Below are 18660 nucleotides of genomic sequence, written 5' to 3'. Positions count from 1 at the left end.
ATTTTATTTTTAGCAAAAAGAGATTCTCAGTTTCTGGTAGTTGTCTGTAACTATAGGCTGAAAATGTTTCGATTTTAAAACATATATGTGTAAAATTCTCACATGAAAATGAGCCGTAGCACAACCCACTGCAGTGTGATGGCTCTTTATTCACAGTTTGTCCCGTCCAGAGATGCCAGACTCACGTCACATGCAGTAAGTTCACATAACACGTTTTGTTTTACAGACTCTAAACATTTATTTAACAAAATGGAAATTTCTAATATCTAGCACTTTTCTACATTTAAAATTACAGGGAAAAGAGACTCGTGTTCTACAGTATATAATGATTACAAAAGAGTTCGTTAAATGGTTAAAACACTTTCTCTGCTGATTCGGACTCCACATCCTTTAGTGAAGTGAGATGACATTTTTCTTGTGGAAAAGGCCAGTGTTTCTTGTTGGAGGAGGTGTGTCACCAGCACAACCCTCCCTTCACTCAGACCTGTCTATCTGAGGGTTTCTTTTACCAGTGAAACAGGTGGGAGTCCATTTCACTATTTTGATATCCAAGTCAGATATCAATCCTTTTAACTTAGGGAAGAACTCAAACGTATATAAACCAAAAGGCGGAGATTGCTTTTTCCATCCTTTTTACTCACGTGACGCTCTGGAAAGTCACAGTTTTCTTGGTGGTTTTGCTCGCGTGCTGATCCCTGTTCATGGAGCTATTACTAGTGCTAATGTGCAGAAGACGTTTTGAATGATGTCTAGCACCCACAGGAAAGAACAACGGACCCCCCAAATTTGAATTTTGTTCTTGCAAACTCTAAAAGCCAATGATCACTTGTGCCTTGCAGAATCTGGGGGCTCTATTCCCAGGTGCAAAGTGCATTTTCCGGGTTTCTCCAGAGCAAAGGCAGGGTGGACGCCCTCATTAAACCTGTGCCTGATGATGAAGAGCAACTGTCCGGTCTCAGAGTTTATAAACAGGAGCCTTTGGGCGGTGTAGTCCAGTAGGATGCCCACTCTGGAGGGACGCTCCGTCACGTGGATATCGCTCACAATGCCACTGTAGAAAAATGTGTATCTGAAATGGAATGGAATGGGAATTGAAAACTTTGGAAATCTTGAAGGACCATGATAAAGAAAATCACTTGGAGATCACCGATTGTGCAGTTGTTCACCTCAATTCACAATGAGTTGCAATAACATTGTCCCAAATACTTTAACCAGATCCCTCCTAGATGCTAAAATGCATAGCTCTTCCCAACAGACGAGTATTTTTAATAATTTTGCTCCTTCTACATTAGGAGGCAGTCCCAGAATAACCAACATATGCCTCCCTTGTGATTTTTCTCAACATTTTAATTCTTTCCCAGCTGCCCACGTGTTTTAACTACTGCATTCATGGTGTGTCATTCTTTTGAATAAAACTCCTTTGAGGCTGCCATGTACTTTAAAAAGTACCGCGGGCTTGCCTTCCATAAAGTGTATTAATTTTACCATTTAAAAATTTTGTAAGTAACTTACATAAGGACCTTTATGAAGTTTAAGAAATATTTCATTATTTTTGCCCAACTTCATCTTTTGTACACTCCCACTGCCCCAAATCAACTTTCCTTTTCATCTTCTCACCCTTACAGCCAAGAGGGGGAGCCTTTGATTTCTTTCTTCAATTCAAACAAATTCAGTTCAACATGTAGTCATTGGGCATATCTGTGTGTCCTGTACTTTGCTAGACCTCTGCACCTCTGGGGGATATGCAGACCATAGCATACTGTCCTTGCCCCCAGGGACCCCACACTCTACTGAGCAGGAATGAAAATTGTTGATGACTTAAACATGGGCTGGGGCTGAGCGAGACTCCAGTTTAGAGCACAGATTGGTAAAGCGTTTCCTTACACGTTTAATGGACCTGGTTTAGTTGTGAAAGGAAAGGTTCAAAGCCAGGCTGGCAAGGAGAAATTGCTGAACAGAAGAAGTTAAATTGCTCTATGCAAAAAAGTAACACAAGGTGGGAGTTTTCTCCTGGCAATCTTAGAAACAGAGGGTGGAGCCCTGAAAACAGAAGAAGAGAAGAATTGAGAGATGGAAGAGAAGAAAAGAGATGAGGGACAGATCTGTGGATATGATAGGTCTGAGGGTGGGAGTGACAATGGGAAGACTGGGGCCGGAGAAACTGGGTGACTCTGGTGTGGCTGAGAAGGACAAGGACCTTGAAGACCTGTGACATCTCTCTTAAAGGCCCAGAAGCTTGAGTGCAGGAATATTTAGGAAATGGCAAGTTAGCAATTTCCTCGCTGAACGAAGCTCACGTGAAAGGGCAGAGGTTCACGGGGATGGAAGGTAAGCGAGACTTCCACAATGATAAAGGACCTCTTCAGTGCCTTGCTAATGTGAAATATGGCAGAACATTATGAAGTTTTAGAACCTGTAAAGCACACAGAGGCTGCAGGTGGCAATGATGGACAACAGCAGTGGGCTGCCCAACTTCATCCTTGGAGAACAGATGGAGAACAGCCTGGGGCTCTTACAGAAGGGGCTTGGGGAGCAGATGGGCTCACATTCAGCCAAAGAAGAATGGTCAGAACCGGATGGGGAAAAAAGGGAGAAGGCGATCCAAGCCATCGGGGCAGCAGAAGCAGTGATGAGGTGGCAGAATAAACCTGTATGTCATGGAGAACATCACCATCTGATTGATGGGTTAGGAGGGGACATGTGAATGACTTTAAGGATATTACCCGGATAGGTAGGTCAGAGGCCAGGCTCTAGACCTGCCCTGTCCAATATAGTGGCCACCAGGCACATGTGGCCACTTAAATTAAAATTAAGTAAAATTAAGTAAAATTCAAAATTCAGTTCGTCAATCCTATTAACCACATTTCAAGTTCTCAAGAGCCACATATGACACCATTTTTCTATTTTTGCAGAATGTGTGATTGCGCAGCACTGGTCTAGAGGGTTCTGAATACCCATATAAGCCATTTCCCTACCCTGCTTAGAAGGTCCCCGGTGCCCACAGGCCCAGCCCCGGTCAGTCCCTGAGCTAATCGCTACCATGGAGGTCAAGGAGGGAAAGACATTCCTTGAAGCCTTGGACCCACCAGTTCTACAGGGCCTGGAATTCGCCCTGTCTTGTTTCTGCCTCCATTTCCTACTGAGCACATCACTTCCTTCTCCAACCTGCACTCCGGCCTGAAACCAAGCCTATCTGCCGTGGCCTGACTCCCTCTCTATCCTTTGGACTGCTGGTCCCTGTTCAAACAAAGGTCATCCAGAAGCCTGATTCTTGACACCTGCATGACCCTGGAACTACCTTGGCGAGGTTTCCCACCTGGGTGGACCACCCTTGTGAATCTCACTGATGGCCCAGAATGAGCCCAGCCAGACTCCTCTCCACCCTCGTGGCCACTCCCCTCAGGCCTCCTCATACTCCAGCCTGGTCACATTCTTCCTGGCTTCCCCCTTCACTGTGGTCCCACCTGAGTGTCGACACCACTGTAGATGTTTGTAGATTTTTGAGCAGAAAAGGAAGGGACGTGATGCAAATGATGTTTGAGAAATATCTGTCAGCTGTGACACATAGAATGGCTTGGAGTGGGTGGAGACTGGAAGAAGAACACAGGCATGTTGGCTGTGGATGAAGCGAGTAAAGGAAACAAAGCCTTGAACTAGAGAAGTAAGTTAGGAACAGACAGGATGAAATACCGTTGATTCTTTCTCCTTAGACTCTCTTCATTTCTCCTATCCAGTTGTGACATCTTAAAGCCTGATGCAAGTAGAATCAAGAGTAATACCGCTTGGGGCTTCCCTGGTGGCGCAGTGGTTGGGAGTCTGCCTGCTGATGCAGGGGACATGGGTTCGTGCCCCGGTCCGGGAAGCTCCCACATGCTGCGGAGCAGCTGGGCCCGTGAGCCATGGCCGCTGAGCCTGTGCGTCCGGAGCCTGTGCTCCACAACGGCCGAGGCCACAACAGTGAGAGGCCCGCGTACCACAAAAAAAAAAAAAAAAAAAAAAAAAAAGAGTAATACCGCTTGGTTTAAATCATGAAGCGAGAAAAATGGAAAAACACAGGAGGGTCTGCTATAGCAGTACTCTCAGTAACCTGAAGGCCAGGGTGCTCTAATTTGGAACATGAAATGAGGCATTTAAGACCTGACCTCTCTGTGCTGTGACCACACACAGCACACTCCTCCCAAAATCTACAGAACCTACCCTGGGCCCACAAGAGCCAAAGACCAAAGTTGTTGAACCTGCTGAATGAAATTAACAGTTCTGTTTTCTAGAGTCTAGAACTCTGTATTGGACTCTCGTCTTTGGTTTGGGTTTTTAAGGGTTCAAGTGTCTAAGGAAATTTTCATGAAATCAATACCTAGTTCCGGCTCTAAGTCTACCGATTATAAACTCTGGGTTTGAATGATCTTTCAGCTCTAGGAGGAGGCTGAATATCAATTAATCATCATGGCTCTGCCTTGATGGAATGTGACTTTAAATAGCTCTTGGAGATGGTGTCCTTATGAACCATGTCAGAGAATCAAACTCTGTCAAGTAGGATGCAGGGAGAGATGTGCAGCCAGAAATATGCAAAATCCCAATCTGTGGGCCTTTTTCTGGGAACTTGCGAGCACTGCTTCCTTTTTAAGCATTACATTTGAATAATTCTTCACATTTGATTCTTTATGATTTCAAAGCTCTTCCTTGTACCTGACTTCATGTGATCCTCACAACCCCAAAATGTAGCAGACCAGGCATCACTGTCCCCTGACAAGACAGATGAGGCACATCAGATATGCTCATTAGATTAACCAACTTCTGGTGAGTAGTCAATATGAGGCTAGTCGAGAATGGAGCCAGGACTAAAATCAGGTTCCTGGCTCCAGTCTCATGCTCTTTTATTAGACTATCTTGTGCACATATTCAGTTCATAACACGCTCGCCTTATCTAACGCAGGTTAGCTTTTTCACATCAAGCGATTAAACAATACTAATGAGACAGGCTGGGACCTGGGACCCTTTGCTGCAGCACTTGCACCTAGACAAATGTCTTCTTGAGCAACAAAATACAAAGAAACTATAAAGGACTAAAAATAACTGCATGCATGTCCAGTTGGGGCAAAGTATGAACAACAAGATACAAAAAGGCCAAAACCCAACTGCCACTTCTGAGGTGCTGGGAGCAAAAGCAGGGTACTGCGCATGATCCGTGTCCGCAGCACCGCCAAGGGGGTGGGTGGACCACCTAAGCCACGCCTCCCGCCTGACCCAGCAATCCTCCCCTACCCTCAGCCCATATAACGGACCAGCTCACTCCCCCTCACGGAGCGAGCGTGGGTACCTATTACTTGTTCTCGCTCTCTCCTGCTGAGGCAGGAGTCCCAATAAAGCCTTGCCTGCATTACTCGTCTGGCCTCTTATCAATTTCTATTGATTAAAGAGTCCAAGAACCCAGGTCGGTAACACTAATAATATAGACCAGAGGTTAGTCAGCTTTGTCTGTAAAGGGCCAGATAGTAAATATCTTAGGCTTTGGGGCCATTCAATCTCTATTACAACTAGTCAACTCTGCCATTGTAGCACAAAGGCAGCCATAGGCAATACGTAAACAAATGAGCTTGACTGTGTTCCAATAAAACTGCATTTACAAAAAAAGCAGCGGGTCATATTTGGCCTGTTGGGCTATAGTTTGCCAACCCTTAATATAGACCAACGGTGGTGGGGTAGGGGGATGGTACTGGGGACCTACTTCTTCCTCAGTCCTGTTGACTCCTCTGTGGAGGGAGCCCTTTCGGCCTTACCCTTGTGGTCTCTCCCCACCCTGGGGTGAGCTTTGAAGGAAAAACTGGCCATGCATGTGTTTCCCTAACTCTTCCTGACGAGTTTCCTGAGGAGATGCACATGCTTCTCCAGGAACCTACTCTGCCCCACAGGATGGGAAGCTGCCCTGGCCAAGGCTCTGCGTGGGTACAAGTCTGTCTATTAATAGGGTTCGATATAAGAAACACTCTTGCTTTCACATATGAACCACATTCTCTAAAACCGGCTTCCTCAGTAATCAGAGTAGTAGTTGAATCTCCAAATACTTGAGTCTTCTGTTTTCTTTCTCAGCTGACTCAGAACTTGGGCAGGGAAGTGAGAGGTTATTTATTAGGTCCCTCAGAGCCCTCTGCCTAGACATCAACGCATGACACTGATTAAGTGGGGAGGGGCAGGCTCCGGCTTACCTCTGCGGCTCAGAGCAGTGCATGTACCACGCGGTCTCTCCTTGTCCCAGGGCACCAGCCTGCACCGCCGAGCTGGAGCAGATGCCCAGTCGGTACGCTGGGCAGTCTGTGACAGTGGTTTCCCAGTAGTGCTGGCCACAGGCAGGGAGCTCCTCACCCAGCACTGATGGGATTCTGCAGGCAAAGTTGATCAGGAATTGCCAGGCTTTATCTCATAAACACCAACATTCATAAATGTGTACACAGTTTAAGCAGGATTCTATCCTCGGAAACTGCTGGAGTTTGACTAAAGACATTCATTGTTCATTGTGCCCCCGACCGTGACCTGATGGCCACAGAATTCCCCAAACCCTCAACATGCATTTAACATATTTCTACTGCCACACTCAACACACATGTATTACACATAGCATCTCTTGGAGGGACTGGGAACCAGGAAATTAGAATAATGGCAGGATAAAAAGAAATGGCACAATCTCTGCTTTCAAAGAGAATGAGGAAATATAAGGGAGGCAGGTGGAGAATTCCAAGAAAGCATGACTTGCAAAGTTTTCTTCCAAAACTTGCACATACACAAAAAGGAGTCTCTAAAACCTTCTCTCACAATGGGTTCCAGTGTCTGCTGACTTTCCTGGGCACAGAGACTGAAAAGGGTGCTGCTCCTGAAGAGCAAGCTGTCTGGGGAGGCCAGAGCAGAGCGGAGTTCCACCTGGATGAACCAGGTGTAATGCTTGTGCTCCTCAGAGGCTTATGGTCAACAGTCTTTGGGACTCTGGCCTCTTTAGATGGTAGCAGGTACACCTGAGAGGTTGTCGAAAGGTCTCTTTTTGTCTCACCTCAGCTATTTTTGTAACAGACCAGGTGAAGTGAACCAAAGCACTTTCCACTGCGGATGGGTGACCTTGTTTGCATGAATTGCTCAATTTTGCTTTGAAATGGCTGAGACAGCAAGGAAGCATTTTTAATTTAAGCAGTATTAATATTCAGTCAGCACCCTCTCCCCCTCCCCTTTAACAGATGAGAAAGTGATTAATGCAAAGGAATGTACTTCATTTTCAACCTAATTTCAACAACAACCTCATTTCAGAGAGGGGGCTACTGATGGGCCCTTGCTCTCTGGAGCAAAGCCCAGCTACCTGATATTTATGAGTTAATTTTCAGGTTAATAATAAATAAGTAAAATTCTATCAAATACATTAGTTATTATCTATGAACTCTTACCAACCTCCAATCTATTTCTTTTCTCTTTGATTTTTTTGAGAAATCCAAAAGAGACAGAAAAGCCCAATCTATTTCTTAAATCTTTTTTTCCCCTGAATTCGCTCATTTGTACATGCTTAGCATCTCCAGTGTTCTGGGCCCCAGGCTAGATTCCGGAGATTAAAGATGCGGAAGACGAGGCTGTTGCTTGAGGACTAGTCAAAATAGAGCATCTGACCAATGACTCCACAAGTGCTCAGACCTTTTTGCGGATAAGATCAAGGGTGCCAGGGCCCAGAAAAGGCTTGGTCATTTCCAGGAGCAGGTAACACCTGAGCTGAGCCACAGACAGATGAATAGCAGACTGAGAGGAAAACAGCACAAGTCGCCGTTGGTGGGCTCAGGGCTATACTGTGAGAGCACCTTGGGCGCATCAGTGCCAACAGCAGTGTGTTTCACATGCTTTTCACGTACTTTCTCCCATTTGACCATTTTGACCCTCAAAATAACCACGAGAGAGTGCAGGCAAATTGCAGAGCAATCTCCCCACCGTGCCCTCAGCTTTTGGATTTCTTTACTTTGCTGCTTCCTTTTATGGGAGCTTCTGGGGGATGTGGTGGTGGTGGGGGGGAGGGCAAGATCCTGAAAGTCCTGCATGTGGCCAGAACCAGAAACTCAACAAAATGTCATTCTTCTCTATTCCTTTTCAAGTGGATAGATTCAAAATCTGGTTTGCTGTTGAAATAATAGAAGAATTAACCCAGGCTCTTTTTTCATTGAACCAGAGATAATGCCTTAGAACAGCCTATGTGTTAAACAAAACCATCTGTGCTTATATTTCCAATAAAAATATTGACACTTGCTCCAAGTTTGAATGATCTCTGTCACTTTCCCCCTAGTAACGAACCATAACTGAACTGTATGTGTGCGTACCAATTTATGCTCCATGTCACACATACCAGGCATGTGCACTAAACCAAGAATGTGCTCAGGTGAGGCCACACTGAGGTGACACCCTCAGAAGACTCTCCTGCAGAGGCATCTCGTGCTTTCTTCTTCTACTTACTCTGTCAGCCGTCTCCTCTCAGCGAAGCTGATCTCTGTTCCATCTAAGGAAATCTGCAGAGCGGGATGAGCCGTTTCCCTCAGCAGGAGAAATCTCGTTCCTATTGTAGTTAGAAAATAGGATTATAACATTACTGCAGTGTCGAGCGCTATCCCTGGGCCAAGCCCCGCATTTCAGATCATAGTCTCCCTTGCTTCTAACATCAAAATCCTCTGCTCAGTGTTTTCAGATCCACAGCAAAATTGCATCCGTGGTAAGGACTAGTGAACATCAGTGGCTGGTCACCTCACCCGGTGTGCTTCTCCTGTACTAGCGCTCACTCTATTAGGCAAAGTATGCTCCCTGCACCAGCAGCACCTACCTACCTCACCTGGAAACTAGTTAGAAATGCAGAATCTTGGGCCTGCCCCAGACCTCCTGAACCACAATCGGTATTTTAACAAGCTCCTTGGGAGATTCACGTGCACATTAAAGTTTGAAGATGCCATGGTCTATGTAACCTCCAGGAGTGGTTCTAACAGTGGACAGTACAGGCACCATTTGGGACTGCAGGGAACACATTTCTGGACAGACAGCCCTCATGCCCTCTCTTTATAAACATCAGGCTGGCCCTAACCACATCACACCCAAGGTGCGTGCACAAGTTTTTGCTGGTTAAGCAAATCACGTAACGTGCCACCCTCAATCTTGCCATCTTTGGGTCTAGCATAAGATAATAAAATGATCACTCTTCCACTCCTCATCTCTTTTCACAATAATTGAGAACAGCCAAGCATTTTTTTGTTGGCACCATCAAGGGTATTTTCCCCAAAATGCCCTTGAACAGTTTCATCACTTTTTTGAGTTGCTCACTCATTCATTCATTCAACAAACATTAATGGGCACAAACCATGTGCTAGGCATGGAAAATAAACAGAAGAATAAGACTAGAAGTTTGTTCATAGAGTTCACAGTGTAATAAAATAAGAATATCCTCATCCCACTCTTCCCCCAACACACATACACTCAAAACATACCCACAAACTATAGCACATTGTGAACCAAACAAGAATCATCTGAGGAGATTTAAAACACTTGTCAGCGCCCATATCCAGGTAAATTAGACCAGGATCTCCAGGAGTGGGCTCCCCACATCAGTATTTTCTTAAGCACCTGGACTGATTGCTAATGGGTGGCCAAGGTTGAGAATGTCTTAAACCAGAAAAACAAAAGAAACACCTTGACCTTTGGCCAATCTTGGGTCCTCATGCCAAAAACCTAGCCCTGCCAGCAGGTTGGGGGCGTGAAGAAGTGGCCCTCTAGGATGTCTTCTCTGGGTGGTGGAAGGGAAGGAATGGGAATGCTTGGAAATAGTTCTCTGTGTGCAAAGGAGAAGGTACCTCTGGTGGAAATGAGGGCAGCTTCACTCTGTTCACTTGTCCCAAATGCACTGATGGCTTTCACGTAGAAAAAGTAATTGTCATTGGGTTGGAGGTTAACTTTCAGTTGGAGTTCTTTAATTCCAGAGAAAGATCTAAATATGAAGGGAAAATAATAATTTTAAACATAACCCTATATGCTAAACAACTCATCATATTTCAATCCTGTAGTGAATGAACATCTTTTATTAACAACAAATCACTTATTTTTCCCTTTTTATGACCATCGAGTTAGCAAGCCAGATTTTATAAAATGGCCATTGTCCACTAAATTTACTTTATCAAATCATTTCTACCTTGGTCAACTTTTGTCCAATATTGTGACTTCCAGAATGCTCTTTGGAAGACAGCCAACCAAACTTTTTTTTTTTATTCAGAAAATAGACTAATTTTGTGGTTAATGAGTCCCCAAGGATATATTGTTTTCTTTATCAAATTTTGGCTGAGAGGGCACTTGTGGATTAAGATGATATTAAACCAATCTGTAATGCAAAAGACACCATCTCATTAACAGATCCTGAATAGTGGAAAACTTAAGGTGAGTGTTGATTTTGTACATGGTCATCATGCCAAAGCCAGCCAACTTATAGAAACTGAAGATCTCTAAAGAAGACAATATCCTTTAGAGCAAACTTCATCCTGGAGAGAAAAGAGAATTCTAACTGCCAAATAAAATCCCCAAAGCTGCTGTTCCTAAACCTCCCATTTACATTAAAAGAAAAGTGCTGGTCGTGGTATCTAAATGGCAGCAGGCTTGGCAAGAACACTGTAACAGCCCAACCATTTAAGCACAAATGGACTTGTTGGATTTGAAGATGGAGTTCTGAACTTGCCAATGAGCTGGAATAATTTTTGTGCCTCTTTTCCATTCTCTTTTATCTGCTTGATATCACGTCCTAGAGCATTTATACAAATAAAGTATACAAGTGCTCTTTCTTTTAGCCTCCATTTGGAGAGGCTTTGGAGAGAGTTACAAGTTAGGCTCCTTGCTAATAAAAGAAGTCCTAATCTGAGTACTAAAGAATCAGAATCCTGTTCCTGTTAGATGTGCATTGGATACTAGTCATTGAAAACAATAGTACAATAGCCTTCAAGTTCATTCTCAGAGGGAAATGCGGGTTTTTTTAATCTGTTTGTTTGCTTTGTTTGTTTTTTATTTTCTTTGTGTTTGTTTTATTATTAATGAAGGTACCACGAAATCATCAGAATCAAAGAGTGGCCACTGTTCATTCTCAGACTGATTTTTGTTTTCAGGTTATTTCTACTTCTGTTGACTTACTTCATTCTCAGTACCTACCTTAGAGAATACCATGGAGAACCAAGAGAAGGAAAAAGTATCATTGACCCAGAAAACAGATGAACTTAGACTTTTTAGAAGCAGAAAATCTGTACAGAGTAACAATCCCTCCCCCATCAAAGCCCCATGTCTAAAAGCACAGAAAACTCACAATGTGTTCCTCAGCAGGAGAGGCCAGGGAGGGGAGAAGCCTGGGTCTATTTGTATATTTGCTATTTAGTGCCTGCATCTGGTAAAGGTCAGTACAAACTCCCCAAACCTTATTGGTTGTTATTTCAGAACCTACCACCTGAGCAGGTCCTCACAGAGTACTATCTTTAGATGCATGGAGAATGCATGGATTGAGCCACATGTCCACTGACAACTAATAATGCTTCAATTTTTTAACAAAAAAACCAGGTCCTATGACTGAGAATGCAATTCCCAACTAATACCTAGATTATTATTCTGGGGTAGATGTATTGCTGATCTTATTTGCATTGATGACTGAAGAGATGTTTTCAATGTACATTAATTATAGCAAGCTTATTGTCTCAATAAGCACACTCAGATCTGAACTGAATTTCAGACTTCATCCACTCATCAAATAAATGTTTATTGATCACGTATCATGTGCCCAGGCCCTGTCCCTGCTTGAGGGGTAAGTGACAAGGAGAGGTGAGGAAATTACATCTCTAGAAACTGGATAGAACATATGGGTTTCATTTTGTGATAATGCAGTTGTTAAATGCCAAGGATGCTGCTTTTTGGGTAAGTTTTATGAAGTCTGTCAAGGAGGAAATTCCATATATATAGTCAATTGTATGCTATGTCTTATTAGTCATTTAAAAAATAAAAGTTTACGTGGTACAGAAGCCAATACATGGGATAAGATCTGCTTTCAGTGTGCGAACATGTCATGCAGACGTGACAAATATGCCTAATGCCCTCGCTGACTCTATAAAAGCACCATGCATGAAAATGAAAGTAATACGAAATATGGTAGGGCTTTATTGTTTATAAGTTGCTGTCTTATGCTCAAGCACCAAGAACAAAGCAAAAAAGCTCAGCTATGAACGGTTCATTTCCATGTCTATTCATTGTCTGACCTCACTTGAATGTCATAAAAGCCTCATGTCAGCTGTCCCTGCTGTTTAGCCAAATGAAAGCTTCAAAACTTTTGGAATTTGAAATCTGAAGAGTGGCACTCTTCCATAGATTATATTTTTTATTTCAAAACCAAAAACTTGTCATAATTGCAACTGAAACCACATGAGTTATAATAAGTTTTGCATAGTTTGGAGTAGAATTCAAATTCACAGAATATCCAAACTGAAGTAAGTGATTAGACAGCAAATGGAACCACAGCAAGTTGTTGATGCTTAGGTAAGAAGAGATTTCAGCCTTATCAATAATGTGACTAACCTGATGATGTTAGAAGTCTAGAGCCAGTAATAAAATTCAAAAGGCAATAAGAAATTTGACTCAAAGAGTCTCACTTTGGGTCATAAGTGTGAGATCCTCCCTACAAGTATCATAGTGCAATGGAAAGGGAAGGCTTTATATGTGGAGGTTCCGGGAATGTGAGGACAAGGAAGCATCTAGGAACCCTGACACAGCAAATTAGCTGATTGCTGGTAGGGCATAAGCATGCTGTGGGGTTTGATCACAGAGCTCTGCACCCAGCAGGTCTTCAAAGGACTTCCGGCTTGCTCATTGGTAGGACAAAGCACATTTGTTAAACTCCAATGCTGTAAGGCAGAGAGAAATGATTCAAAGGAGACTCATTGTCTCCTCAGAAGTCTGAAGGTCTGCCATGTAAATGAGAGTGGTCTCCTCTTCTGCTGTTTCAGAAGGAAACGAGTGGAAGCCCCCAGGAGGCCGACGTTTGTCCAATATAACAAAGACCTCTCTAGCCTGAGCCTTTTCCTTCTTTAATTTTTGCAAAGAATGATGGAAAAGTTTGCCACAACTAACCATAGACAATGGGGCAAGAATTATTGATATTTCACATGGGAATTGAAAAGGATCTTTATGAAGAAAAAAACATTAGGGATTTAATGCTTAATGGGAAAATACTAAAAGCATTCCCATTAAGTCAGAGAGACAGACATGAGGTTAAAAAAAATTGGGAGGTAGGAGGTAAAATTATTACCATTTGCAGATGACATGACTGCTATCTAGAAAACCTAAGAAAATCAGACAAAAAACTCAGAATTTAATGGAAGAGCTAGATGTGAAACTAATATAAGATATCAAAATCATTCATATACAAATAACAACTAGATAGAAGATAAAGCAAAAGAAAGATCTTATTTAGAATAGTGGCAAACATAACAAAAGTATATAAGATTTATATGAAAAATATTTTTGAAAATGGTACTGAAGGAAAGCACACAAAAGACTTGACTAAAAGGAAAGGCATACCAGTTCTTGGGTACAAAAATGCAACATCACAAAAATTTCAATACTCCCTAAATTAATCTATCAATTTAACATGATCTCTAAAAATACCAAATTGTCAGGGGCAGGGCAGTAGAGGTGACTACACAGTCTGATTCTAAAGATCATATGAAAAATAAACTAGCAAATAGCAAAAAAGAAAAAGTCATGAAGGGGCAACCTAACCTACATGAATTCTAAAATTATAAAGCTATAATAATAAAAATAGCATGGTACTAGGGCATAAATAGATGGGTCAATGGAATAGATTATAAAGGTGAGGAATAGACCCAAATACATAGGTTCTTTAGTATATAATAGTGGAGGTATTTCAAATCAGAAGGGGGGTTTTCTTCCTGGCACAGCGGGATAGCCATAGTAGAAAAAATAAAGTTGGATTCCCTACTGCGTACTTCCTCCTGAAAGTAGATCTAAACTAACATTAATATTAACAAATACGTATGGAGAGGAGCTTTAAGATGGCAGAAGAGTAAGACACAGAGATCACCTTCCTCCCCACACATACATCAGAAATACATGTACATGTGGAGCAACTCCTACAGAACACCTACTGAACGCTGGCAGAAGACCTCAGACCTCCCAAAAGGCAAGAAACCCCCCCACGTACCTGGGTAGGGCAAAAGAAAAAAGAAAAAACAGACAAAAGAATAGGGACGGGACCTGCACCAGTGGTAGGGAGCTGTGAAGGAGGAAAGGTTTCCACACACTAGGAAGCCCCTTCGCGGGCGGGGACTGCAGGTGGCGGATGGGGGAAGCTTCGGAGCCGCGGAGGAGAGCGCAGCCACAGGGGTGCGGAGGGCAAAGCGGGGAGATTCCCGCACAGAGGATCCGTGCCAACCAGCCCGAGAGGCTTGTCTGCTCGGCGGGGGCTGGGAGCTGAGGCTCGGGCTTCGGAGGTTGGATGGCAGGGAGAGGACTGGGGTTGGTGGCATGAACACAGCCTGCAGGGGGTTAGTGCACCACAGCTAGCCGGTAGGGAGTCCGGGGAAAAGTCTGGACCTGCCGAAGAGGCAAGAGACTTTTTCTTCCCTCTTTGTTTCCTGGTACGCGAGGAGAGGGGATTAAGAGCGCCGCTTAAAAGAGCTCCAGAGACGGGCGCGAGCCGCGGCTATCAGCTCAGACCCCAGAGACGGGCATGAGACGCTAAGGCTGCTGCTGCCGCCACCAAGAAGTCTGTGTGCGAGCACAGGTCACTATCCACACCTCACCTCCCGGGAGCCTGTGCAGCCCGCCACTGCCAGGGTCCCATGATCCAGGGACAACTTCCCCGGGAGAATGCACGGCGCACCTCAGGCTGGTGCAACGTCTTTCTGGCCTCTGCCGCCGCAGGCTCGCCCCGCACTCAGTACCCCTCCCTGCCCCTGGCCTGAGTGAGCCAGAGCCACCTAATCAGCTTTACTTTAACCCTGTCTTGTCTGAGCGAAGAACAGACTCCCTCAAGCGACCTACACACAGAGGCGGATCCAGATCCAAAGCTGAGCCCCTGGGAGCTGTGATAACAAAGAAGAGAAAGGGAAATCTCTCCCAGCAGCCTCAGGAGCAGTGGATTGTATCTCCACAATCAATTTGATGTACCCTGCTTCTGCAGAATACCTGAATAGACAACGAATCATCCCAAATGGAGGAGGTGGACTTTGGGAGCAACGATATATATATATATTTTTTTCCCTTATTCTCTTTTTTTTTTTTTCCGGTACGCGGGCCTCTCACCGCTGTGGCCCCTCCCGTTGTGGAGCACAGGCTCCAGACGCGCAGGTTCAGCAGCCATGGCTCACGGGCCCAGCCTCCCCGCGGCACGCGGGATCCTCCCGGACATGGGCACGAACCCGCATTCCCTGCATTGGCAGGTGGACCCCCAACCATTGTGCCACCAGGGAAGCCCCCTTTTTCTCTTTTTGTGAGTGTGTATGTGTATGCTTCTGTGTGTGATTTTGTCTGTATAGCTTTGCTTTTACCATTTGTCCTAGGGTTCTGTCTGTCCGTTTTTTTTGTTGTTGTTTTATTTTAGTATAGTTTTTAGCACTTCTTACCATTGGTGGATTTGTTTTTTGGTTTGGTTGCTCTCTTCTTTCTTTCTTTTTTCATTACTTAAAAATAACTATTTTTTACTCTAATAACTGTATTTTATTTTATCTTCTTCTTTCTTTCTTTTCTCCCTTTTATTCTGAGCTGTGTGCATGACAGGCTCTTGGTGCTCCAGACAGGAGTCAGGGCTGTGCCTCTGAGGTGGGAGAGCCAAGTTCAGGACACTGGTCCACAAGAGACCTCTCAGCTCCACGTAATATCAAAGGGCGAAAATCTCCCAGAGATCTCCATCTCAACGCCAAGACCCAGCTCCACTCAACGACCAGCAAGCTACAGTGCTGGACACACTAAGCCAAATAACTAGCAAGACAGGAACACAACCCCATCCATTAGCAGAGAGGCTGCCTAAAATCATAATAAGGCCACAGACACCCCAAAACACACCACCAGAAATGGACCTGCCCAGCAGAAAGACAAGATCCAGCCTCATCCACCAGAACACAGGCACTAGTCCCCTCCACCAGGAAGCCTACACAACCCAATTAACCAACCTTAGCCACTGGGAACACACACCAAAAACAACGGGAACTAAGAACCTGCAGCCTGCAAAAAGGAGACCCCAAACAGTAAGTTAAGCAAAATGAGAAGACAGAGAAACTCACAGCAGATGAAGGAGCAAGGCAAAAACCCAGCAGACCTAACAAATGAAGAGGAAATAGACAGTCTACCTAAAAAATAATTCAGAATAATGATAGTAAAGATGATCCAAGATCTTAGAAATAGAATGGAGAAAATACAAGAAATGTTTAACAAGGACCTAGAAGAACTAAAGAGCAAACAAACAGTGATGAACAACACAATAAATGAAATTAAAAATTCTCTAGAAGGGATCAATAGCAGAATAACTCAGGCAGAAGAACGGATCAGTGACCTGGAAGATAAAATAGTGGAAATAACTACTGCAGAGCAGAATAAAGAAAAAAGAATGAAAAGAATTGAGGACAGTCTCAGAGACCTCTGGGACAACATTAAATGCATCAACATTCGAGTTATAGGGGTCCCAGAAGAAGAAGAGAAAAAGAAAGGGACTAAGAAAATATTTGAAGAGATTATAGTTGAAACCTTCCCTAATGTGGGAAAGGAAATAGTTAATCAAGTCCAGGAAGCACAGAGAGTCCCATAAAGGATAAATCAAAGGAGAAACACGCCAAGACACATATTAATCAAACTATCAAAAATTAAATACAATGAAAAAATATTAAAAGCAGCAAGGGAAAAACAACAAATAACACACAAGGGAATCCCCATAAGGTTAACAGCTGATCTTTCAGCAGAAACTCTGCAAGCCACAAGGGAGTGGCAGGATATACTTAAAGTGATGAAGGAGAAAAATCTACAACCAAGATTACTCTACCCAGCAAGGATCTCATTCGTATTTGATGGAGAAATTAAAACCTTTACAGACAAGCAAAAGCTAACAAATCAGCACCACCAAACCACCTTTACAACAAATGCTAAAGGAACTTCTCTAGGCAGGAAACACAAGAGAAGGAAAAGACCTACAATAACAAACCCAAAAGAATTAAGAAAATGGTAATAGGAACATACATATCGATAATTACCTTAAATGTAAATGGATTAAATGCTCCAACCAAAAGACATAGACTGGCTGAATGGATACAAAAACAAGACCCATATATATGCTGTCTACAAGAGACCCACTTGAAACCTAGGGACACATACAGACTGAAAGTGAGGGGGTGGAAAAAGATATTACATGCAAATGCAAATCAAAAGAAAACTGGAGTAGCAATTCTCATATCAGACAAAATAGACTTTAAAACAAAGACTATTATTATAAGAGACAAAGACACTACATAATGATCAAGGGATCAATCCAAGAAGAAGATATAACAATTATAAATATTTATGCACCCAATACAGGAGCAACTCAATACATAAGGCAAATACTAACAGTCATAAAAGGGGAAATCGACAGTAACACAATCATAGAAGGGGACTTTAACACCCCACTTTCACCAATGGACAGAACATCACAAATGAAAATAAATAAGGAAACACAAGCTTTAAATGATACATTAAACAAGATGGACTTAATTGATATTTATAGGACACTCCATCCAAAAACAACAGAATACACATTCTTCTCAAGTGCTCATGGAACATTCTCTAGGATAGATCATATCTTGGGTCACAAATCAAGCCTTGGTAAATTTAAGAAAATTGAAATCATTATCAAGTATCTTTTCGGACCACAATGCTATGAGACTAGATATCAATTACAGGAAAATATCTGTAAAAAATACAAACACATGGAGGCTAGACAATACACTACTTAATAACCAAGAGATCACTGAAGAAATCAAAGAGGAAATCAAAAAATACCGAGAAACAAATGACAATGAAAACACGATGACCCCAAACCTATGAGATGCAGCAAAAGCAGTTCTAAGAGGGAAGTTTATAGCAATACAATCATACCTTAAGAAAAAAGAAACATCTCAAATAAACAACCTAACCTTACACCTAAAGCAATTAGAGAAAGAACAAAAATACCTCAAAGTTAGCAGAAGGAAAGAAATCATAAAGATCAGATCAGAAATAAATGAAAAAGAAATTAAGGAAATGATAGCAAAGATCAATAAAAGTAAAAGCTGGTTCTTTGAGAAGATAAACAAAATTGATAAACCATTATCCAGACTCATCAAGAAAAGAAAGGAGAAGACTCAAATCAATAGAATCAGAAATGAAAGAGGAGAAGTAACAACTGACACTGTAGAAATACAAAGGATCATGAGAGATTACTACAAGTAACTCTATGCCAATAAAATGGACAACCTGGAAGAAATGGACAAATTCTTAGAAATGCACAACCTTCTAAGACTGAACCAGGAAGAAACAGAAAATATGAACAGACCAATCACAAGCACTGAAATTGAAACTGTGATTAAAAATCTTCCAACAAACAAAAGCCCAGGACCAGATGGC

General features: G+C 42.9%; 1 protein-coding gene across 2 annotated transcripts in view; it reads right to left on the bottom strand.

Annotated features, from left to right (window-relative positions):
* Positions 1–224: 224 nt before the first annotated feature.
* The window catches only part of CMYA5 (cardiomyopathy associated 5), a 105299-nt gene continuing 86863 nt past the window's right edge, over positions 225–18660 (bottom strand). For both annotated transcript variants that reach the window (XR_003792767.1, XM_029217891.1), the window contains 4 exons: positions 9849–9982; positions 8470–8569; positions 6204–6377; positions 225–1069 (listed from right to left, as the gene is read on the bottom strand). Coding sequence is in view for 1 of the 2 variants with exons in the window: in XM_029217891.1 (XP_029073724.1) it covers positions 823–1069; positions 6204–6377; positions 8470–8569; positions 9849–9982 (655 nt within the window). In the remaining variant the exon portion in view is untranslated. The remainder of the gene's footprint in view (positions 1070–6203; positions 6378–8469; positions 8570–9848; positions 9983–18660) is intronic.

The sequence above is a fragment of the Monodon monoceros genome, unplaced genomic scaffold (genome assembly GCF_005190385.1).
Source record: "Monodon monoceros isolate NGI ecotype Baffin Bay Population unplaced genomic scaffold, NGI_Narwhal_1 Super_Scaffold_12, whole genome shotgun sequence".
NCBI lineage: Eukaryota > Metazoa > Chordata > Mammalia > Artiodactyla > Monodontidae > Monodon > Monodon monoceros.
Note: the sequence above shows the minus strand (reverse complement) of the source record. Positions and strands in the feature narration are given on the sequence as shown.